The sequence below is a fragment of the Euprymna scolopes genome, chromosome 32 (assembly GCF_053919585.1).
Source record: "Euprymna scolopes isolate OS-2025 chromosome 32, ASM5391958v1, whole genome shotgun sequence".
NCBI lineage: Eukaryota > Metazoa > Mollusca > Cephalopoda > Sepiida > Sepiolidae > Euprymna > Euprymna scolopes.
This window is the reverse complement of record NC_136513.1, coordinates 4,660,001-4,687,310: the sequence shown is the minus strand read 5'-3', so window position 1 is coordinate 4,687,310 and position 27,310 is coordinate 4,660,001. Positions and strand designations below refer to the sequence as shown.

The following is a 27,310-nucleotide window of genomic DNA, read 5'->3' as shown; positions in this document are numbered from 1 at the left end:
AGTTTATTACATTGAGAGGGGGGTTAGTAAATAATACGATAACTACATTTTGAAAATTAGTAGTGATCTTTCAAAAAAAAATGAAGGCTAAAAGAAAATAATGAATGATAACAATGAAAAAAAAAAAAGGCTATTTTGAAAGAGTTCATTATATTGAGAGTGGTTTATTAACTCTTTAGTGTTTTTCAGTTAAATCACTTTGAAAATCAGTATGCTCCTTCAAAAATTGCTGAATTATTCCTGAGAGAAATAATTGGACAAAATTATAAAAAAGGTGTTTTGGAAGAGTTCATTTCGAAAAGGGGGTTAGGAAATGGTACAATGGAATGTCTTAATATATTTGATTTTTTGGCTTATTATTGTTTTGTTCAGTTTTGTTTTTCCTGCATGAAATTTTTGTTGTATAAAAACCGAATTTTGTTTTTGTATATTAGAAATGCTTTTATTCCGAATTCTACAAGTCCATTTATGAAAGAAACAATTTTCTTACATTGCAATCCTAAAATAATCTTTATTGAATTAAAGTTTGTATTTATTTATTTATTTTTTTTAAAGAAAATATTGACTGGATGTATTGATGGAGACTAGAAAAATCTAAGGATGTAACAGTTCTGTGCATACAAAATGGATTGTTGCTATATTTCCTGATGAAGTGGAGTTCTTAAGTTTTCTTTTTTAAAATGAAACTGATGCCAACAGAAATGAGAGAATATATTGACAAGCCCTATAATAGAATAGTATCTGCTTTGTTATGGGCCCAGTTATATTTTCAGCATCCCATTTATGTTAGCAGTTGAGAAGAACTGGATTTGTCATATAAGTACTTCTACAGAATGTGCGCCAATCAACTTATTACCTTGTACCTTCTTTCAACATACCCACAATAAACAATGACTAGCAGCAAAATAGCATCCTTTCATTATAGATATTCCCAGATGCCAGAAAAATTTTCTACTCTCTTAGTGTCTTCTTTTTCAACAGCTTGCTTTTAGCATTCACTTTCTGTTTCTTAGAAATTAAATGAAATGTGAACAAATATCTTGCTGCACAACTCCCCATTTAACATTAGCCCTATTAATCTGGTTTCTAATCATAGTAGCAATCAATGGTAATATGTCTTTTTTAGGGTGAATACAAGTAAAAAAAATAAAGCACCATATATGACATCGCTTGATCATGTGTTGCCAAACATGAATAATCATATATTTCAAATATTGATAAAAATTTTCTAAATCAAAAAATAAGATCATTTTAAAGACACACACACATACACACACACACACACACACACACACACACACACACACACACACACACACATATATTTTTAATTTTTTTATTACCGTTTTATCTGTTTGTTTACATATGTTTGGATGTTGGACCATGTTTACGATCCAACAGCCTCGTCAGACCTTACAGAAATAGTACCATTTCTGTAAGGTCTGACAAGGCTGTTGGATCATAAACATGGTCCAACATCTGAAACATATGTAACCAAACAGATAAAACGGTAATAAAAAAAATAAAACACATATTTGCTCTGCAATAGTATTGAGCACTCTCTTCAAGCTTTTACTAATTACCAGTTTTACTAAATACACACACACACACACACACACATATATATATATATATATATATATATATATATATATATATATCAATAGTTTAAATTCCAAAGCCCCCCAAAATATATGTATTTATATTTTTTCTTTCATAATATTTTATTTTGTCTTACACGCGTTTTGCTGAATGGCATACAAACACCAAACAACTCATCAGAGACAGTTAATATTTTTCTTTGTAAAAATAAAAAAAAACAGTTCCAAAGTGTTTTTTTTTTCTGGAATAAAGATGATGAAATCTGTTGAAAATGAATAGAAATTGTTAGGAGTCACATGATTCATAAAAAAACTTATTCAAGATATAATTGGGGTATTAGAGGAGAAAAGACTGAAGTATCTTTTAGTCTCAGGAGGATGCTTTAGTGTTTACGGTTCATGTTTAATCTTTTATATATATATATATATATATATATATACGAGCAAACAGTTAATAAAACATGTTAAAAAACACTTTGAAATGAGTTAAAAGCATATTTAATCTGAAAAGGAAACACTAGATATGTGGATAGTCCTTAATCCGCAGAGTTTCGAAGAAATACTTTCCTTATCATCAGACAGTAGGAATTAGCAAAATGTGGGATCGGATTTTGCATGCAAAAGTATTTGATGAAACAACAAGTAAGTCAAAGATCTTATTGATAACAAAAAAGTGAAGCAGAGGGAATATGGTGAAGAAAAAGGTGATTACACGTGAATGGATAGTCTGGTGGGAGATAAATAATCCAGTGACGGTAAAATCCAAATATATAACTTCAAGAAAGTTAATTGAATTTCCATTTGCACAAGTAAAATCCAAGGAAATCCCGTAATTGGAAGATGGTCCAAAATAATCCAAAGACAGAAATCCATGGAATAATTCACAAAAATGTGTACAAGGGAAAAAAGGAAAAAATTCCAATAATATTAATAAAAGAAAAATAAGATATGCTTTTCACTCTACTGCCGAGACATAAATATAAATAAGATCAGGGAAGAAAAAGAGGAGAGAAAAAAAAATTAAATGGTGATAGAGTTAAATATAAAATAGAGAAACAAATGTCAAAATGACCCAGACAGGAAATGTTAAAGGCGCGAAAAAAATATATAGGGCAAAATAATATAGGTCAACTGAAATGTACAGGTCATCACTTCAAAAAATGTCAGCAAGAGTTGTTAGAAGGCACTAAATGGAAAATAAATAAATAAATTAATAAATAAATAGAAAATAAATAATAAATAAACAATAAATAAATAAATAAAAATAAAATATAAAATAAAAAATATAAATTATTTAAGGGGAGAGGATGGCCGGTATCTGCAAATTCAGGAAAAAGCAAGAAAAAAAAAAGTAAGTAAATGCATATATTAAAAAATATATATATATATATATATATATATATTTATATATATATATATGTTTTTATTTGTTTTTGTTAGCGATACTTTCTTGAATGAATTCAAGTATTCATATGAAAGTGCATTTTTACCTAAATGCTTGTTGGGAATAATTGACCAATCTGGTACCCCCTTAATGGGGGGCGGCATATATATTATTTTAAAAATATAATTATCCACTGACACGTGTTTCGTCGTCCACGACTCATCAGAGTTGAAATCGGCACCTCGTGATAAGAAGCCTAGACCTCTCCCACGTGGCTAACCTTGCCGGACTACTAAATGTATCACTTTTATGTAGATGTTTTTATTTGTTTTTGTTAGCGATACTTTCTTCAATAGATTCAAGTATTTATATGAAAGTGCATTTTTACCTAAATGCTTGTTGGGAATGATTTTCCCATAAGGCAACAGAAGAGACAACCAAGCAAAAAAAAAAAAATTCTGCAAAATTCATCCCACAACAGTAAAACTGAAGCTGGCTTGCCAGGACACTATATATACAAATGTAGGCAAATAGGGCATATTTTATTGGTTTGAAAATATAGGTTCTTTTTTACCAGTTGTCATAAAATATTTACCATAAAATAGTATTATCTTAAAAAAAACTTTCATCTAGTTTCATCCTATAAATCAAAGATATGAGCATTTCAATATTCAATTTGGCTACCAGTATATATATATATATATATATATATATATATATATATATATATATATATATATATATAAAGAGAGAGGAAAAAGAAAAAAAAATTCCAAACCGAACTTGTTGAATCCAAGATGTGTTGTGCTTTTTAAATATCATGAATCGATATATATATATATATATATATATATATATATGTATATATATATATGTATATATATATATGTATATATATATATGTATATATATATATGTATATGTGTATATATATGTATATATATATGTATATATATATGTATATATATATATGTATATATATATATGTATATATATGTATATATATATATATGTATATATATATGTATATATATATATGTATTATATATGTATATATATGTATGTATATATATATATATGTATATATATATATGTATATATATATATGTATATGTATATATATATATGTATATATATATGTATATTTATATATATATATGTATATATATATATGTATATGTATATGTATATTTATATATATATATATGTATATATATGTATATATATATATGTATATATATGTATATTTATATATATATATGTATATATATATGTATATTTATATATATATATGTATATATATATATGTAATTGTATATGTATATTTATATATATATATATATATATATATATATATATATCTGTTTTTGAATGTTAAAGCAGTTGGAAAAAGATGCAGTGAATATTTGAAGGAATTAATTGTAAGTGGTCACCATTTTTTAAAACCCAAAATCTGTTAAATGTTTAAATTAGATCCATTGTCAGGGAAAGCAGGAATAAACACAGAAAGTCAGCACCAAGTTCTCTTCACCGCTAGGCTGCTTGCTTCCATTAGCCGTTTTATTGGAGGTATTCTGTCGGAAAATAAATTTGTACATGTAAAATTCTGATTTACAGTTTTTATTTATATTCCTTGTGTGTGTGTGTGTGTGTGTGTGTGTGTGTGTGTGTGTGTGTGTGTGTGTGTGTGCAACTCTACTCATTCTCAGGAAATCTCATTGCAGCTTTTTGCAAAATTGTCAATCAAGACCCACTGACAGAAGAAATATGTTCCCCTACCTCTCTTTTTTAGTCTGAATATAATTTCCCAGAAAGATGTTTATTCATTCCACAGAGAAACTGGTTGTAAGATGTTATTCATGGTATGTTTTAAAAAGTAAAAACCAGACAAAGTTAATTAACCGAATGAAGTGAATACTGACAAAAAAACAAAAAACAAAGAACTTTAATAGGTAGGGGTAGTAGGTAATGTGAAGGCAAGTTGCTCATAACAGTGAAAGTTCAATGTTATTGTATTAATGAAGTTTTCAAAAGAACAAAATGCATCTGACTCTAATTTTTTTCTTTTGTGCCTTATATATATATATATATATATATATATATATATATATATATATATATAGATGTTTTTTTACCCTTTTTTTTTCTCTTTCAGCTATTTTCACTTATAGCTTATTTCTTTCTAATATAATATTTCAAGATTTATTATTATATCATTTTTATAATACTTTATACCGAAACGAAGCCAATGAATTTATATTTCTTTCAAAAAGTAATAAAAAAAATATCATACAATACATTCCATCAAATGTAACCTGGTATGCATTTTCTACCCATTTTTTATATATGGAAGTTATTTTCGAATTTTTTAATTATTTCTTTCAAACGTTAAATCTGTTGATTTCTGTTGTAAAAATGTTATTACCTTAACTTGTAACCAGTTATAATAAACGACAAATGAGTCGGATCTATCCGAGAGGTGGCCGTGTGGATTCTAGTAACTACATGCCACAGGTAAGTGTTATTTTAATAAATTTCCTTATTTCGCTACTAATTTTAATATTTGGCAACTGTAAAGTAATTTGTTCATAAAATTGTAGAAATATTGAGTGTGTAAAAGAAAATGTTAAAAACGGAATTTTCCATGTGAGGTTAGATTAAGCAAAAAGGGGGAAAATTCCATTAGAAGTTGAGACAAGAATAAGTGCTATATATTAAGGATATTGTGTCACAGGCATGTAGTGGATAAACTGATAAAATCTTTTCATGATTCTGAAGTATAGCAAAAGAGCAGTTAGGTTATAAACAGCTGCTTCGTTCCTCTGGAGAAGAGGGGGGGGAAGACTGTTAATGGTAAAGAAAAATCCTGCAATGTTAAACCGCAAATGATTGTGTGCTGTTGTCATAATTAATAACTTTTACAACTACTGTTATTAAAAATAAAACAATGATAACAAAAAGAAAGGTCATATTACTTCAACTCATACTACTGCTACATGATGTCTATACAACAATCCTGCAGTGGGGCATTTAATTGGCTAACTGCAACCATATACATAGGGATGACCCTTCTCCGTCCTCTCAAAAAAAGGAAAGAAACATTGGCCACCTAGGCCATGGGTGGCGACTATGATGCATAAATATGAAATCCTAATAGCTGAGCCATTCTTCCACTTAGGCCCTTACTTTGGCTAGACAGAAAACAGAGAGCCCTGATACAATCAGTTGACTGGTTGTGTCATTCCCTATAGCAAAGAAGATTACTTTCTCACCAATATTAGTTTCATTTGTGACCAATATTAGTTTTATTAGTGACGGATATTAGTTTCATTTTTGAGCAATATTAGGTTCATTTTTGAGCAATATTAGTTTTATTTGTGACCAATATTAGTTTTATTTGTGACCAATATTAGTTTTATTTGTGGCCAATATTAGTTTTATTTGTCACCAATATTAGTTTCATTAGCGACCAATATTAGTTTAATTTGTAACCAATATAATAAACCAATATATATAATAATATATTAGTATATTTTCTGACCAATATTAGTTTCATTAGTAACCAACATTGGTTTTTTTTTCTGACCAATATTCGTTTCATTTCTGACCAATATTCGTTTCACCTGTGACCAATATTATGCAAGCATCAACACCTATAATTTACATATTTGTGTTTTTACAAGGATTTAAAATTTGTTTTTTAAATATGAAGAATTTAATAATTTATAGGCAATGATTTTAATTAATTTCAAATCATATTCTTAAAATCTTACTCAAACGTATAAGGTGGTAAACAACTGTTTCCCGTCAACATTTTTTTTTAGTTGTATAAAATGCAACATAAAAATTATTCAAAATAGTGATTCGCTTCAGACCTTATCATGTACAAATAAGAAAATAAAAGAACAAAAAGGCTTGAAAAATGGTTTATTCTCTATCACATCAGGAAAAAAATACAAGAATATGTTTATTGTTAAATACTTTGGTAAGATATTTAAATTATTTCTACTCTGAAGTACATACTAATTCAGGAAAGATAGACAGTGTTCAGACAATTTGTAATCTAAAAAAAAAAACAGTGAGTCATTAGCACTTTGCAAAGGGACATAGTTCTGATCTACTTCTTACTAAGGGAAGTAAATAAGATTTTTTTAACAAGGGATATGTTTATGGGAAAAATTTGCTTATTTAATTATTTCATCTTTTATTTCTACCAATCCTTTTATTTATGTAGTTCGATGTATGTTAAACATAACTACAGAACATATACAAATAAATGTCAAAAAGTCTGTATTTAAAATTCTAAAATCTTGTTCATCTTACCATGAATTCTTTCAACATGTTAAAATGTTCAATTCTTGACAGCACCTGTTTCGTAATGCAGAAACAATCATATAATTATTGTGTCAATTTTTGAATATTTTTAGCCCAGAGTTATACGAAGAATAAGAACTCACTTACTTTAAAGAGAAAAGAAAAGAAGAATTTGGGTATGATTACATAAATCTAAAAAATCCAAAAAGTAGTTGCGATTGTGTTTTTCTATTGTCTTTGATTTTTATGGCAGTCATTCACGTCTTACCAATGTATTAATATAATGTGATCGTATTGTTTTAATCATCACTAAAATATCTTATATAATAAGTTTTTAATTTATTATTTATAAATATTTAATACTTATTGTCTTGTATAATATAAACAATGGTTAGATCTAGAATATGTGTACATAGGTTTTTATATAGAATTTTTTATAGAATTTGTTTACTTTTTTTTATTTCAACTTATTTCATTTAATCTAAAAATGTTTGGCCTTGACCTAATTAATACATTGAATAAATATTTTTATTAGGTATATTTCTACATTCAAACGGATCTCTATTAATTAGAATTAATTAACCATTTATTTTCATTAATATAAGAGATTTCTTAATTTTTTGTTACGTTTGTTTTCTTTTCAGCATAAGGGACACTATTCCACTTAAAAAAGTGTACTGTATTATCCCCCTTACATATTATAAACATTTTATAAAATAAATAAAAAAATAAATTAAAATGGTAGTGAAGTTGAAAAAATAAAATTAATTAAATATAACATTCAATTAGTACAGTTAAAATTCATGAAATATAATTAATGAATAAAATGATTTTTCTTCTGGATTAGCTGTTGGTTTGAGTGAAGATTTTCAATACTTTGAGAGTTTTTACTTTCGTTCAAGTATAAATTCATGTATCTAATTCAGCTTTATTCTCAAGGAATTTAAACCTTGATAAGTGACAACTCATTTATAAATAAAGAAATGGTTACCAATTCTAAGAAACTTTATTTCACAGATCTTTTGGAATGCTGGTTGCCAAATGGTAGCTTTAAATTTCCAGACTCCGGACCTCGCAATGCAGCTCAATCAGGGAAAATTTGAATATAATGGAAACTGTGGGTAAGTAATCATCCTCTCTTTTTACCATCTCTTTCATTTATCATCTCTTTCATTTACCATCCCTTTTATTTACCATCCCTTTCATTTACCATCTCTTTCATTTACCATCTCTTTCATTTATCATCTCTTTCATTTACCATCTCTTTCATTTATCATCTCTTTCATTTACCATCTCTTTCATTTATCATCTCTTTCGTTTACTATGTCTTTCATTTACCATCTCTTTCATTTATCATCTCTTTCATTTACCATCTCTTTCATTTACCATCTCTTTCATTTATCATATCTTTCATTTACCATCTCTTTCATTTACCATCTCTTTCGTTTACTATGTCTTTCATTTACCATCTCTTTCATTTACCATCTCTTTCATTTATCATCTCTTTCATTTACCATCTCTTTCATTTATCATCTCTTTCATTTACCATCTCTTTAATTTATCATCTCTTTCATTTACCATCTCTTTCATTTACCATCTCTTTCGTTTACTATGTCTTTCATTTACCATCTCTTTCATTTACCATCTCTTTCATTTATCATCTCTTTCATTTACCATCTCTTTCATTTACCATCTCTTTCATTTACCATCTCTTTCATTTATCATCTCTTTCATTTATCATCTCTTTCATTTACCATCTCTTTCATTTACCATCTCTTTAATTTATCATCTCTTTAATTTATCATCTCTTTCATTTACCATCTCTTTCATTTACCATCTCTTTCATTTACCATCTCTTTAATTTATCACTTCTTTCATTTACCATCTCTTTCATTTACCATCTCTTTCATTTACTATCTCTTTCATTTACCGTCTCTTTCATTTACCGTCTCTTTCATTTACCATCTCTTTCATTTATCATATCTTTCATTTATCGTCTCTTTCATTTACCATCTCTTTCATTTACCATCTCTTTCATTTATCATATCTTTCATTTATCGTCTCTTTCATTTACCATCTCTTTCATTTACCATCTCTTTCATTTATCCTCTCTATCATTTATCGTCTCTTTCATTTACCATCTCTTTCATTTACCATCTCTTTCATTTACCGTCTCTTTCATTTACCGTCTCTTTCATTTACCATCTCTTTCATTGATGTATCAATTTTGTTTGTTCAATCTTTGGTGCTTGCAGATAAAATAAAATTCAACCTTATGATATTTTACACAAGTCAGTCATTTTAAGAGAAATACTAACATTTGCTGAAATGATGAACTGAATTATCTGCCTTGTTTTTAGATAACTCTTCAAAATTACTTAATATGATAAAACGGTAACTTGTTATAAAATTTTGTTACTTTTAAGTAAACTGTTCCTAAGTTTTGGTGAGGATATTTTTGCAGATAAGGAAGTATATCAAAATGTTTTTATTTTGAATGCGATTTCCATCCGTACAAGCACCTATTTTATTTTTTAAGCATCAATGCCAACAACGAAATATGATTCATTAATTTCGACTGCACACTTGCATGTGTATCCATAAGTGTGTATATTTGTAGCTATAAATGAGTGTGATCGTGTATATAATTATCTGCTTATATATCAGTATCAGGACTCGCCAAAAAATGATAATTCTCCAAACTTAATTCCTATTCACTCGCCTCCCCACGTGAGCAGAGTTAGACAAAAGGTCAGTTTTTAATGTGGGAGGAAACCAGCTTTCCCAAAAAAGGCAGTTTGGTTTGGAACAAAAATACAAATTGCCTCAGTCTAGAACGATTTCTACATGACTGACCAAGGACAGGAAAACTAAGTACAGCATCAGAACAGATACTACAGTTTACAATAATTATTTGCAGAAAATATTAAAAAATTGCATTTAAAACAAATTAGGCACAAGGCTATCAAAAATGTGAAGAAAATAAGTGTCACTGGTCATTGTTGGTTTAAAATGATGAAAATGTCTATCCTACTATTTACTGTAATCATCTCAGTCACCAAAATACCACATTTACACTAAAGGATATCATACTTAAGATCGCTTTAAATTGATTTGAAATTTTTATTTTTCATAAATATATTTACATCTAAGAATTTTATTGGCATAAATCGTGGAATGGGAGTAACACAAAAAGCAAACAATTTGGATAGTAAAACTTTCCTAACACTTTCTAAATAATAGACTACCCAATGCTTTTTGATTTTTTTTAGAACTGAAAACAAGCAGGTCATTCTCTAAATGAGAGTACGACTTAAGTGGAAGCAAAAAGAAAATGGGGGAAAGGAGTTGGAAAATGGGTGATGTCCTATCAAATACAATTTGAGAGAGACTGAGGATGAAAAAATTGAAAATAGGGAGTGGGTTTTTGTACAATTTCAATTACCAAGGATAGATGGGGACTCATTCACTTGACTACTTGAAAGGCTAAATTTACTCAAAGGGTTGGGGTGTGATAGGATCAGAAACCACATGCATCATGTTTAGGCAAAGAACACATACTCATAACGCTTTTTCATATAGACAAGCTCACTACTTGTATCCAGCTTTTTTCAAAAACTGAGGAATGTAATCTTTTTCTGTCACATCTGATCTAGACCTTCAACTGGTGATTGAAGAATGTGATCAGGTTCTAATCAGTAAAAGATTCAATGCCTTGGTCTTCTTTCAGATACAATGTTCACATACATTCACACTACAGCCAGAATTGTGAAAAATACCATTCATCTCTCCCTGTCCCATGCTAGCTCTACATGTCGGAACTCTGGCAAAAGAATTTCAACAATGAAACTTTTCCAGTTTACTGACTTCCCAGGTCGTTTCTCAGTTGATTTGTTGAACTGCAATGCTGCTTGGCTCACAAAGAATCTTAAAACAATGATGCATGTACCACTATTGAATGTCAAAACTAACTGGGATTAGATATATCTAGAACAACACACAACAACAATGATAATAGTAATAATATTAATAATAATGATCATAATGAATGTTCAAAACTGAATTTGAAATCTTTGATCTCTCAATTTGAACAACATTTGTGATCTGAATTCTTTGTAATGCAGGCATCAATATAATTATTCTTTGTGCTTCTAAACTCTAAATAAAAAAAAAAAAAATTAATTTTTACATTTGAGTCCTTGTATAAAATAACACAATGAAAGAAATAAAAAAAGTGCCCCCCCCCCCCGGAAAACAAATAAAGAAAAATCTTTATGATGTACCTACCCATAATGGAAAGAAAATATCATTCACAAAAAGTCATGTGAATTTTTAAATTTTTATAAAAAAATCATTTATAAGCAAATTTGAGTTTTTGCAATGCCTTCTCTCTCTATGTTAATTAGGACTTTTTAAATATTTGTAAAAATTTGAATAATTTAGAGTTATCTCCCTTATTGCTTCAGACACTTTTCAAGATGGTACTGTTAGATCATTGTGTATTGTTTAGCCATAAGATTTGATTTTCTTATTTAAAAATAAAACTACTTGATCAATTTACATAGTTTTTACTGTACAATATTTTCTGTCTGTCAAAGATACTTACCTCATATAAATTTTTCTTTCTTTCTTTTTTTTCTTGGGGAGGGGAATATCTGGGCATACACAAAAAATATTAATAAGAATATCATAAAAAAGAAGGGGTAAAAGTAGGAGGGAGCAAAAGAGGGAGAGGGGCAAAAGAATAAGGGTCTATTCTGTCCTCACAATGTATTCTGACATTTTACAAATAACTTGCAACAATTGAACTTTATCAGTCTGCCAACATCCTAGGTGGTCTAGAGATGATGCTAATATTAACCAAGAATCAGCAAAAGTCCTTTTTAACCTCCTAATCTTTTCAGTTCAGGGTAAGTTTTGCAATACCAAAATAAGCTCCAACATAACAATAAAATTTAATAAACACTTGCTTATGCACTTAAATTTTGTGGCCACAAAATGAGGGATCATTTATGATATTTATATGAGAAAACTAACAAGGTAGAATAGTTTTAGTTTTCTTGCTTTTTGAGGCAAGGATTAGGAATTTGTATTTGGTTATTCAGACTACAGTTCTGATCTTGAGTGTAATTTTCACAATGCCAATATAAGTTCCAATTTTCTTGAGGTATATCTTGTTAGACTCGTGAATCTGTATGGAATTTTGAACATTATTTAATTCACGTGGTCATATGCTCTTGTTCTGTTAGCCATGACCAGTTAGAATTATTAAGTAATTCACGACTGTACTTGTAGTATCACCTGTACTGAAGATTGAACCTTCAACCTTCAGAAGAGTGTCACTTGGAACTGAATGTTACTTAGTATTTTATCCATTTCATCATGAGTTCTTGTGGACCTTTGTGGATTAAATAAAGGGTTTTCTTTGAAAATCCGCATGGATTCCTAAGTTTGACAGAAAGATTCCCGAGTTCAGCAAGATACTTTTCTACTTTAATAAAAAAAATTCTACCCCAAATAAACCACAGAACAGGGCTCAATTGCAATATTCTTTTTATAACTATGTGAACTCTAACAACACTATTAACAGACATATACAACTTTGGAATAACAAACATATTTATCATACATTCCTAATATTTAGTGACACATTTACTGTAATATAAGCAGACACACAAAATTGCATCCGACATTTATGCAGGACTTGTAACACGCAGTAGCAAGACCACTCAATATAAGATAATTAACGTGTAATAGTATGGTATATAGAAGAAATAAATGGATTACGACCCATCCATATAAATCCCTAATTAACTACTATCACGTCCTTGACAAACAATAAATAATATGTATAAATAAGTAAATAAAAAGAAAATTATATAACTATAACAGTTACAAAAGTAGATAACATGATTAAACAATACAGATCGCACGTGTACATATTTTAAATAGAATGTGAACCAGTATGAGTGCATAACTCCAATCCTAACTTCCGACTTTCAGCATAAACATAAACACCTACACCATGTGATTGCACATATTTCTTTTTCTTCCTCTTGAAAAATTTGGGAACTTTACACCACATTAGCATCCTTTTACTTCCCTGTCTTGTACCCAACTGTGTTTCCTACAAGACTGCATTATATATATATATATATATATATATATATATATATATATATATATATATATATTATACTGTTGGTAGAATTTTTCAAGTAACTCATAACAACAACACAATATGTCATTCCAAAGAGTGCTCAATGCATGAAACAGAGCAATATATTGATTGTTGGAGAGCAAAATCACCTCATCAGGCCAAAAACCATCCATGGATGGTTTTTGGCCTGATGAGGTGATTTTCCCTGCTATGGGGTCATTGAAACACGTTTGCTAATGTGTAGCCAATAGCTCTCCAACAATCACTATATATATATATATATATATATATATATATATAGAGAGAGAGAGAGAGAGAGAGAGAGAGAGAGAGGGTGTGTTGCATCCATAAAGGATAGAGTAATTTCTGTAGCAAATCTTGAGTAGGAGACCTCTATGCAGAGCAAGAATCAATCCTGTAAGAACATGAATGCTCTCATTCTCCAATTAAAACACTTCTAAACTTATTTGATGATCCTTGCTGTCCCTGTCAGGGTGTGATAATTATGAGAAAGGGCTAACAAGTTGTGCTGCGTTTCTTTTTTCTAACTATATATATATATATATATATATAAACATAAAATAAATGTTCAACTAAGCATGTTATTTTCATTCACTTTTGTTTCTATTTAGATACTTATTAAAACCTGATTTCATGAGGAGACCAGATCGGACTTTTGATCCATTTTCTGAGAGTCCAGTCGATGGTGTAATTGCTGGCCATTGTTCTGTTGAGGTGAGTTATTGATTGGCTTAGTCATTTACAAAAAGAAAACAAAGATTGATTGTAAATTGAGTCATGTATATTATATATTATAATAAATCTAAGATCTGTATACAATGGCCCATGTCTGCTTTTGTAAGTGCTAATATGTTTTTCAGCTAAAAATAATGCTTCACATAAAGTAACATGTAAGAAATGGATATGTCATGCAACAAAAACAAAAAATAAATATTTGAAGACAAAAACTAGTACCAAAATGACCAGATTAAATAGCATTAAATAACCCCAAAAGAATTCATATGCTGCAAAATAACTAAATCAACCATTTTTATTTATTTATTTGACATTAGTAGATGTCTAAAAGATATGGAGCAGGAATGTTAAATTTATGCATTTTAAGTTAAGACTATAATTCATTTGTAGACAATGTGTGCCAAGGCGAATTTTGTGACGCTACATGCGTACGATTGGACTTCGGGGCATAAAACATGGTGAATTTCTAGGTATTGACAGTATTGGTTGCTGAATCAGGTAGATCCATGCATGTAATTCGTTTCGGTGTTGACTGCTATTGTAGATGAGGAAGAAGTAAGAGACAATGGAATAGAAGAATCCAGCAGAAACTATTTCAGCATTGTGGTTGAGGGAAGGTGAGACCTAAAACTTGCACTGGAATATTCATGGAGCAACATTTATTGTAAACTGGTTGGAAAAAATGGACCCGATTTTCAAACTATTGAGAGTTGACAGAGTCAAGTAATTCCTTTGTGACTAGCTGGAGGGACCTTCAACATTTACCAGCAACTGTCAAATGCAGATGTTACATGATAAGGGCTGACCCTTTTCATGTAAGTATAAAAATAGAGAGATTTAGTTAAATGTAAAAATGAAATAGAATAGATGAAATTCGAACCTCGTAATTTAGGTTTAGAAATAGATTGCGAGAGAGAATTAGAAAATGGAATGTAAAAACACCATTGTTTAGCTTAGAGATAAAATAGTTTTAAGAAAAGGAATGTGCATTTGTCAATTCTGTTATGAAATTGAATGAGGAATGCAACTATAGGATAATTTAATAAACATGTTTTTAACATATTGGAAATATAGGTTACTGGAAATATAGGTTAAAATTCCTTTTGTAAACAAAGGAAAATGTATTGGACACGCATTTCCAGAACACGTGAAAGAAGACACATGTTTTAACATGTGTATGACGTCATGGAAAATGGGAAGTTCTTGATATAGTTAGAAACTTTAGAGTTAGGCAGAGAGAGTGTGAGGACGAGAGACGACAGTCTGGAGTCGAGAGATGGACAGTCGAACATCTGGAAGCGAGACGGTCACCTTTGAAACATAGAATGTAAAACTTTGAATTCCTGACTAAGAAAACCACCGACCAGTCCATGGAAATAAACGCGTCATGTGTTTTTATAAACGTCGTCTTTGTGTTGTAATTCTACCAAAAGGTAAAGTGAACTTGTCATTATATGTCTTATATATCCTGTGTTTTAAAATGTCTTCAAATACACAATGTCTCTACATCTTATATCTACAATGTGAACACTAAGACTGTCTCAACACTGTCTCCTCACTCAAAGAGCTTCTACACTGCTAAGTATGAACATTTTATATATATGAATCTCTTCATAATACGAACACAGAACGCAACATCTCTCTTAATAAGACTCTCTAAGACTCACTTTTAATAAGACTTCCTAACAACGAACAATAATAACAACAATAACACCAACAACAAAAATAATAAGAATAATAATAATGAAGCTATATAACACAGATAAGATTAATGTGACATGAATAAAAGATGTGCAGGGCCTTTGCACTTAATCCAAGTGAGGCATACAAGCAGTTCTTGGATGAATCAATAGATGAGATCAACACAGCATTGACAAAACTCTCAAGCCTGTTCAGAAGAGTCTCCATGCATTCATGGCCTTACTGCCTGCATTTACCCTGGAGTTGTTGCATGCATCCGCAACATTGATTACATCCAGACAGAAAGCATGCTCAGTCGAACAAGGGCCATTGTGAATAATGAAAGTGTTGCTGCCATCATCGACTGATCACACAGAAAATTGCCTTTATCTAAACCAAAGTACTTGCTGCCTTGTTTTAATTGCTCAGGGCCCAATCATTTAGCTAAACACTGCCATTTTGAATGACTGAGGTAGCACCATAAGTCAGCCAACAAGGAGGAGTGTCAAAATGTTTGGAAAAATGGAGAAGGCATAAGATGCTAGCACCACTCTCATCCGAAGTAAAATGAAAACCAACCCAACAGAGTGATGCAAAACATTGATTGATTCAGGGTATGAGGAGTTTGGTTTGTAGTTCACTGAATGGACACAACAGAGATGCTGACCATTGATGGAAAGATGATGACCAACAGAGAAGCAACAATGGTCAATCTGCAGGTGGATAAGACGACCCCAGACAAATGGTGGAACAGATGAAGAGACACTTCAGATGACACTGGGTATATCACATTGCTTGGCTGACAGACAACACAAAATGGATAAACCTCAGCACCACTCTTGCGATGAAGCACACACTGGAGATTACCAATGCAATCATGTCTATACTGTGATCAGGGATCAAAGGAGAGGAGTGTAGACAATGTGTGACAAGGTGAGTATCATGGCACGGACACAGAAATAACCCTGCACATGCACAACTGGATCAAAAGCATAGCCCGTACTTATTTGCATAAGTGTGGGCCTCAGGGATGTAATACACAATGAATTTCTAAGTGTAAATAGTTTTGGCTTCTGACTTGGCATTCCTTTCACTGTCAACTACCATTGTAGAATAAGTAAAAGAGAAAGAAGTAAAAGACGATAAAACAGAAAAATCCAACGCATCAAGGATAGTTTGTATTGTTGTTTATGCAAGTGAAACATGAAGATGGCAAAACACGAGACTCAATATTTTTAAAAAGAAATATTTAAGAACTTTGAATAAATTTACCAGATATCAAAATGAGGCTTATTATTAACTGAATTATCAATAACAAGAAATTAACATTGTTTGGATGTGGTTTCTGGCTACACAATCATACATCACCAAGAAGATTTAATTTAAGAAATATCAAAACAACTATCATAAAAAAGGTTTGCTGATCAAACAAGGGTTGATATTAGTATATCACTCCTGACAGATAAAAGACTAGCTTCAGACAATGATAAGTGTTGGAGTTTTGTTCTTTAGCATGTGGAAAAACTCTCTGGAATCTGTGCATGGGTCATGTAAATTAAGTTTATGCACTATTGTTTATGCCTACATGTAAGAACTCTATCCGGTCAGTCATATATGTATTATGTAGACTGACAACTGACACTAGAAAATTGGTATACAGGGTAAACTGGCTCCCTCTATCTAGTTTCGTTTTTCAATGAAGTCTCACTTTCTTTTTTTATAAATGTATCACCAAAGTTAAACAACAATGAGCTTGGCCAGTACCAGATGAGTGACTATTTTGGAATACTAGATGCTATATAGGGTGGCAGGACAGTACTAATGTCAAAGGAAGAGTAAGGCATCTCCTTCTGTCCGCTAGTCTGTGGGAGACCCTTGGGCAAGGTCTAGAACCCACTTCTCCCCCCCCCCTTCCCCATGATCAGGGTAATGGAAACAGGTGACTGATGTAAAACAAAAATATTTACTTTCTATGTAGTAACTCTCCAGCATATCAGAGGGAGGCTAACAGATGCTACACCTTGCCCAAGAGTATCCTAGAACTGTGCAAGTCAACATCTCACAATATATACAATGCCTAGTATTTCCAAATACATTTGGTACTGGCCAAGCTCAATGTCACTGAACTTTGGTGATCTGACGAAAACTTGTTTGTGAACATGATTCATATACCAAAAGCATCTGGGTTTATGCTCATGCCTACGAGATCTTTAAAAAAAATTTTGTTAATATTTACTCTTCTTCTGTTCATAATGTCTTTTGTTATTGTTTTCAGGTCATATCAGGTCAGTTTTTATCCGATAAGAAAATCGGTACGTATGTTGAAGTGGATATGTATGGTTTGCCTACAGATACGATCCGTAAAGAATTTAGGACAAGAATCGTCCCTAACAATGGTCTCAATCCAATTTATAATGATGAACCATTTGTTTTCCGAAAGGTAAGCAACTCAGTATTGATTTTAAAAGTTTATTTTAGCTTATGCAAATGATTAACTCTCACGCTTAATAAAACTAAAATTTGATTTTAAGAACCATGTGGTTCTTTGTTTGATAATCAAATAATAATGAACACGTTTTGCATTTGTTGAGATATGTTTACTCTAAAAATGTGCTAGGAGCTTGTAAGGCAAGGGTGAGGTCTATATTGGTCAACTTATCATTGATATATATGTATTTTGGAAAACTGAAAATTGTTTATATGTTTGTTGATATTTCATTTTTATCAAATCATCCTGTGAAAGTCTTTGAATAATGACGAAATGTTGATGAACATATAAAGTTTTCATTGTTCAGTTGTATAATTCTATAAAAATATCCACAGCAAACACCTGTTTTGTTATCTTTATAATATGTCAAAGTGACCAGGCAGAGCAGGCTTCGAAACACAGACCCTAGTAGTTGGTGACATCCAGTACTTTACTAATTGAGTTATGAAATCTCCTATTTAGAGTGGGGAAAATTTTAGCACATATTTTAAAAAATTAAAAGGTTATATGAAAAGCCATAAAGAATCCAAGACATCATGGAATAACCTTTTTTAATCTTGGTTTTGTTTAGGTTTTTCATATAAGCTTTTAGTTTTTCAATATATGTGCTAAATAACAAAATTTATGAGTCTCTCAAACATTCCCTTTGATGATATAAGCTATTTATTGAAAACCCATGGAATAAGGAAATTCATATTTTTGTATTCCTTATCAAATAATACATTTTTAATTCCAAATTTTCTTTTATAATATTGCTTTATCTTGTATATTGAGCTTCTTTATCTGATTGGGATTGTCTTATAAATATTGATACTAATATTTATATGGGCTTTAATTTTACAGTATTATACAAGATGTAATCTGAAAGTACAGGGTGTTTCAAAAGTCTTGGGAACATAACGATTTTAAATATGTTGTAATGTTCCCAAGACTTTTGAAACACCCTGTACATATTACAAAATTTTAGTTAATTTATATATATATATAGTACAGACAAAATGCCTTAGAGAGCTATTTGTATACCTAATTTGCATAATTATTTTAAAATTTGTTTATAATAAATTAATGTTTAGTATTATTTATTTGTAATTTATTGTCCTATTTCTCACATATGCATGCATTAGTTTTAGCAATATTAATAAAAATTTATTAAAAAATGGATTTAATATAATGGATATAATATCGTGTTCATTAATTTTCAAGGGTGGTAATTTAATTGAAAATCTATCTTACCTAGCTAGAAAAAAATATACTGATAAGTTATAAGAGTATCAAAATTCATAGAGAGAGGATGAAAGGTTACTGCCTCTCTCTCTCTCTTTCCAAGATGAATGGCTTCACAGATAAGTCACAGCTTATCAATTTTCAAATGTAATCAAAGTATAATTAATAGTTATAATTGATATAACCATTATGGTTATGTCGACTTGTTATATTCTTGATATTTGTTTTTGTTTACACAGGTTGTCCTTCCCGATTTGGCTGTGTTACGGATTGCTGTTTATGAAGACACTGGTAAATTAATTGGACAAAGAATCTTACCACTCGATGGCTTACAGGCTGGTAAGTAATACTCACAGGAAATATATATTATATAATAAAAGTACATTCATATAAATTAGCATGAAACAAGGTTTTTTGCCAAGCTTGTTGGCATACCTAAGAGTATCCTGTATCTCTACAAAGCCACTATTCGCCCATGTATGGAGTAAATTTGTCACATCTGGGCTGGTGGATCTGCCACTGGTCTATCGCTCTTAGATAGGGTTAAAAAAAGTCACCAACCTAACAGGTCCTGCACTGTCAACCAAACTCCAACCTCTGTCCTATTGCCGAAATATGGTATCCCTGTGCTTATTTTATAAGTATTTTAACGGTAAGTGCTTGGATAAATTCAAAGCACTAATACCCCCTTGACGTAAATACCCCCAACAAACTCAACAAGCAGCAAAATCCCACCCCTACACTGTAGAGGTCCCTAGATGCTGTAAAGCTTCTACTCAAATAGCTTTTTCTCTCAAACTGCTAGACTTTGAAATTCCCTTCTGAGCCCCTGCTTCCCTGACTGTACAGACATGCAGAAATTCAAGTGTAATGTGAACAGATATCTTGCTGCCCAACTCCCTACATATTATACCTTCAAATCTGGTCCCAAATAGTATCCTCTAATGACTTAGTGACACAATGCCTTGCTTGGGATGAAAAAACAGTGAAAAAAAAAATATTTTCTGCAATTAATCCTAGATTTAGATATTTACAGAAGAGACCATGTGAAGGTTGCCAACATCCATAAGTGGACATGGTGCTAAGCAGGATTGTGGAGTCAGACATTATAAAGCTTGACATGATGTTTTAAAAAATTCCAATTCATAGAATTCCAAAACTTCTCACTCTAACTATGGCACTTATTTTAATGTCTTCAAATGTTGTGACTTGATATTTCATGGATTAAAAAAGCCGACTCCTAGCATTCTTATAAACTAACTCTGAATCCTTTAAAAACCTTTTTTTCTGTAACTCTGGTGCAAATCAACCAACATGATTCAAACTTAGCAAATTGAGATCACCTGTCTGAATGTTTCAGCCCAACCACTTCCACTGAATGTTTCAGCACAACCACTTCCACTGAATGTTTCAGCACAACCACTTCCAAAGAGAATAAAATCTATGATACATTTTTTTTCTTTCACTTTTTTTTCTACAGATTTCTACGAATTTCTCTTTGAGCTATTTTTAGATGTATCCATTTCAAATTTATGACCATCTTTGTGCTCTCTTAGTCGGTCTGTTACGTTTTATAAAAATCAAATAAAAAATTTTTTTTTTTATAAATGTATCACCAAAGTTAAACAACAATGAGCCTGGCCAGTACCAGATGGGTGACTATTTGAGAATACTAAATACTCTAAAGAAGTGCAGAACAGCACTAATGTCAAAGGAAGAGTAAGGCTTCTCCTTCTCTCCGCTAGTCTGTGGGAGACCCTTGAGCAAGGTTAAGAACTCACTCCACCTCCCTCCCGATCAGGGTAATGGAAACAGGTTATTGATGTAAGATAAAAGCAATCAGAAATAATTCTTTTCATGGTTTCATGGTTTTCGTTGTGCTGGGCAGAAGACTCTTTTGGGTATACTAGTCAGGAGAATCGGCCAATATTGACACTGCTCAGACAGAAAAAAACTGCAACCTACTACTTGTACAACTGAAAAGAAACCTATAGCAATACATCAAACACTTTTGCAGAACAGCGCGAATGTGGTTCTGAATGATGAGCAACAATGAATTTATGAATGCCTAAAGGGAGAGAGATGCAGAGTCATAGCCGCCAATGCATGTACACCACTTGAATGAATGAATATAGACATTAAAAAAATAAATATCGAAATTTAAAAAATTTTACAAATTTATTTTCATAATTAAAACTTGAAGTTTTTTATTTTTCAAGATAACATTAAAGTTTTTGATGGTAAAATCATGTTGATGCTGATATTTTTTTGTTTTTTGCTTTTAGGTTATAGACACATATCACTACGAACAGAAGGGAATTTTCCATTGTCACTCCCGACAGTTTTCTGTAGAATTATTTTGAAGACTTATGTTCCAGAAGGATTTGAAGGTAAACCAATATACAAATCTCAAATCTGCAATCATATATATATATATATATATATATATATAAATATATATATATATATATATATATATATATATATATATATACTAGCTGGCCACCTTGTGTTGCCCTGCCATTACATATTTATTATTATATAGCCAATTCTCTATGGATTATTATATTAAACCTAATATATAGTAGTGAGGCCAAAACTAACAAAAATATATATATAGATGACTTGGGTGCTATCAGCTAGAATCAAAACCAAAACATACAACTCTCCACCTTCATTCGTTAACCTCTGAGCCATGCCATATGCATATATATATATATAAATTCACCTCTCATCCCATTTTTAAATGATAGAATCACCTGATTGTGGAAGCAAGCAAGGTCCACTGTTTCATAATCACACACACACACACACACGCACACACACACGCACACGCACACACACACACACACACACACACACACACACACACACACACACGATCAAAAATTTAAGACAACATGAAAATCTTTAAAAATAAACTTTTTTAAGGATAGATTTTAACATTTCCCACTTAAAGTTACCAATACTACAACCTAAAAGTTGGTTGGTTGTTTTTGTTTTACGGCATATCAACCCTTTTCGGGTTATTTAATGCCGAATCCAAAGATTTTGAAGAAAAATTTTTTTTAATAGAATATATTTGTTGTTTTCATGGTGGTTTCTATTTAACCCATAGTTGGAACCCTAACAGGTACTACCACTCCGGGTCAGAGTGGACCTGGAAGCAATGGTAATTAAAGGGTGGCTCCACACTCCCCAAAGCCCACAAGCTGGGGCCTCACCACTGGATATAGTTCAAGGTCATATCCAGGACCCACAACCTAAAAGATAATGAAAAAAAACTACATTCCAAACAGTTAATTCAGAAATTTTAATTTTTATAAAAAAATCATAAGACCATGGGTATAAATTGTTTTTTAGTTCAGTTACATATTAGCAATTATTGTATAAAGCATTCACCATGGCTAAAGCAAGCAAACTTACCGAAGTTGAGCATGCTTGAATTCTAGATTCCCATAAACAAGGTTTGTCACAGCGAAAGAATTTGTGAAGTCATCAAAACCAGTGGTGGTAAAACTCATTAAATTTAGTTGTTGAATGTTTTCATACACTTTTTGTACAATTTTATAGAATTTATACCCCTGGTCTTATAATTTTGAACAAGTGTAAAATGCCTCATTTTATAAGAATATAAATTTCTGAATTAAAATTTTTGGAATGTAATTTTTTTTCCATAACCTTTTAGGTTGTAGTATTGGTAACCTTGAAGACTGTCTGATGTGGGCCAGTTCTTTAAAATACCTAAAAAAATCAGTCATCATTCACTGTAAGTTTTAAAAACAACAAAAACAACAATAAAATACTACTCCCCCACCACCACCAAAGAAGGAGATAATGCCCGGAATGGAATAGAATAGATACTACATTCCTAGGTAGCACTTTGTCTATTCCAACCTTATTCTGGTTCTTTAAGAGGATAGTGGCACACAAATAAAAGTCGTTTCATAATGACTTTTTCATTTCAATTCTTGTTTTTGGTTAAGCTCAAATGTCCAAGTCTAATTTATCCATTTTCTACTTTTCTTTTTGCAAGATTTTGTATCTGCTGTGTCTGCCCCCATAAAATTCCAGTCCATGGCTGACAAGCGAGCACAATTGATGAAAGATATGGGTATCGATGAGGATGACATTGGAGATGTGCCTGAGACGAAGGGTAAGAGCAAGACGACATCGGTCGAGACCAGCAAACCTGCACCCCAAACACCAAATGGACCGACTAAGGATCAAGCCAAAGACACTCTCAAGCAGTTGAAGCAGACCCCTGTCAGTTCCCCACAACCACCGCCCAAAAAGGAAGGTAACTAAATTACAGGAATTTTTTTTCTTCTTTTTTTGTTTTGATTTTTAAGATTTATTTTTTAAATCAGTGGAAATCAAAAAATATATATATATATGATGAACTACACTACTAAATATATGTCATGAACTACACCAGTTTGAACAAAAGCGCAGTCTATCTTGTTATCTGTTAGACATCAGTCATCTAATCTGTCAAGGTTTATGGAGAAAAATAATGATTAACATGACATAAATAAAAAATAAATAAAATAAAATGAAAGATCAGGTTAACTGAAGAGCCAACTTAGTATTTAGGAAAAGGTAATGCTAGGATGAAGACCAAACAACTTTGTCATTATCTCTCCTCCCACCACCACCACCACTATTAAATCTTCTTTCTTTCTTTAGAGTTACCAGTGACAGTGTTAGAACTTCTTAGTGTGAGGCTAAACCTAAGTCTGGCTTAACAATAAAGTTTGGACTGGTGATATAGAAATAAAACCCCAGCTTTTTGTTCAGCATCTTTCGGACATTTACATAAGTAGTCGGAATATGTTGCAGTGTATTGTCAATCTGAAGGCTAGAGAGGCAGTTGATAATTCTGAGTGGTTGGAGGATATAAACCTACGGATAAAGATGGTTTCCTAATGACAGAAAGAATGTCAAACCCCTCCTTCCCATATCTGTCTATAAGAAAATCTGTAAAATTTTTTAAAATAACTAAAACAATATTCTTGCAAAAGCTTATCAGCTTTTGAGCATAATTAACATCAAAACAAAACACTATGAATAAATATTTGAAGATTTAACCCAATCACAAATATTTGAAGATTTAACCCAATCACAAACATTTGAAGATTTAACCCAATCACAAACATTTGAAGATTTAACCCAATCACAAACATTTGAAGACTTAACCCAATCACAGATATTTGAAGATTTATCCCAATCACAAACATTTGAAGATTTAACCCAATCACAAACATTTGAAGATTTAACCCAATCACAAATATTTGAAGATTTAACCCAATCACAAATATTTGAAGATATAACCCAATCACAAATATTTGAAGATTTAGCCCAATCACAAATATTTGAAGATTTAACCCAATCACAAACATTTGAAGATTTAACCCAATCACAAATATTTGAAGATATAACCCAATCACAAATATTTGAAGATATAACCCAATCACAAATATTTGAAGATATAACCCAATCACAAATATTTGAAGATTTAACCCAATCACAAATATTTGAAGATATAACCTAATCACAAACATTTGAAGATTTAACCCAATCACAAATATTTGAAGATATAACCCAATCACAAATATTTGAAGATATAACCCAATCACAAATATTTGAAGATATAACCCAATCATAAACATTTGAAGATTTAACCCAATCACAAATATTTGAAGATATAACCCAATCACAAATATTTGAAGATATAACCCAATCACAAATATTTGAAGATTTAACCCAATCACAAATATTTGAAGATATAACGCAATCACAAATATTTGAAGATATAACCCAATCATAAACATTTGAAGATTTAACCCAATCACAAATATTTGAAGATATAACCCAATCACAAATATTTGAAGATATAACCCAATCACAAATATTTGAAGATTTAACCCAATCACAAATATTTGAAGATATAACGCAATCACAAATATTTGAAGATTTAACCCAATCACAAACATTTGAAGATATAACCCAATCACAAATATTTGAAGATATAACCCAATCACAAATATTTGAAGATATAACCCAATCACAAATATTTGAAGATTTAACCCAATCACAAATATTTGAAGATGTAACCCAATCACAAACATTTGAAGATTTAACCCAATCACAAATATTTGAAGATATAACCCAATCACAAATATTTGAAGATATAACCCAATCATAAACATTTGAAGATATAACCCAATCACAAATATTTGAAGATTTAACCCAATCACAAATATTTGAAGATATAACCCAATCACAAACATTTGAAGATTTAACCCAATCACAAATATTTGAAGATATAACCCAATCACAAATATTTGAAGATATAACCCAATCACAAATATTTGAAGATTTAACCGAATCACAAATATTTGAAGATATAACCCAATCACAAATATTTGAAGATATAACCCAATCACAAATATTTGAAGATATAACCCAATCACAAATATTTGAAGATTTAACCGAATCACAAATATTTGAAGATTTAACCCAATCACAAATATTTTAAGATATAACCCAATCACAAACATTTGAAGATTTAACCCAATCACAAACATTTGAAGATTTAACCCAATCACAAACATTTGAAGATTTAACTCAATCACAAACATTGAAGATTTAACTCAATCACAAACATTTGAAGATTTAACCCAATCACAAACATTTGAAGATTTAACCCAATCACAAACATTTGAAGATTTAACCCAATCACAAACATTTGAAGATTTAACCCAATCACAAACATTTGAAGATTTAACCCAATCACAAATATTTGAAGATATAACCCAATCACAAACATTTGAAGATTTAACCCAATCACAAACATTTGAAGATTTAACCCAATCACAAACATTTGAAGATTTAACCCAATCACAAACATTTGAAGATTTAACCCAATCACAAACATTTGAAGATTTAACCCAATCACAAACATTTGAAGATTTAACCCAATCACAAACATTTGAAGATTTAACCCAATCACAAACATTTGAAGATTTACCCCAATCACAAATATTTGAAGATTTAACCCAATCACAAACATTTGAAGATTTAACCAATCACAAACATTTGAAGATTTAACCCAATCACAAACATTTGAAGATTTAACTCAATCACAAACATTTGAAGATTTAACTCAATCACAAACATTTGAAGATTTAACTCAATCACAAACATTTGAAGATTTAACCCAATCACAAACATTTGAAGATTTAACCCAATCACAAACATTTGAAGATTTAACCCAATCACAAACATTTGAAGATTTAACCCAATCACAACATTTGAAGATTTAACCCAATCACAAATATTTGAAGATTTAACCCAATCACAAATATTTGAAGATTTAACCCAATCACAAACATTTGAAGATTTAACTCAATCACAAACATTTGAAGATTTAACCCAATCACAAACATTTGAAGATTTAACCCAATCACAAACATTTGAAGATTTAACCCAATCACAAACATTTGAAGATTTAACCCAATCACAAACATTTGAAGATTTAACCCAATCACAAACATTTGAAGATTTAACCCAATCACAAACATTTGAAGATTTAACCCAATCACAAACATTTGAAGATTTAACCCAATCACAAACATTTGAAGATTTAACTAAATCACAAATATTTGAAGATTTAACTCAATCACAAACATTTGAAGATT

The 27,310-nt window shown here is 30.7% G+C and overlaps 1 protein-coding gene across 12 annotated transcripts in view; it reads left to right on the top strand.

Moving 5' to 3' along the window:
- The window catches only part of LOC145256191 (1-phosphatidylinositol 4,5-bisphosphate phosphodiesterase beta-4-like), a 521,907-nt gene that overhangs the window by 474,831 nt on the left and 19,766 nt on the right, over positions 1–27,310 (top strand). For all 12 annotated transcript variants that reach the window (XM_080114792.1, XM_080114794.1, XM_080114783.1 and 9 more), the window contains 7 exons: positions 5,427–5,499; positions 8,317–8,420; positions 14,092–14,194; positions 18,171–18,335; positions 19,847–19,946; positions 21,893–21,997; positions 23,644–23,907. In XM_080114792.1, the coding sequence (XP_079970918.1) occupies positions 5,427–5,499; positions 8,317–8,420; positions 14,092–14,194; positions 18,171–18,335; positions 19,847–19,946; positions 21,893–21,997; positions 23,644–23,907 (914 nt within the window). The remainder of the gene's footprint in view (positions 1–5,426; positions 5,500–8,316; positions 8,421–14,091; positions 14,195–18,170; positions 18,336–19,846; positions 19,947–21,892; positions 21,998–23,643; positions 23,908–27,310) is intronic.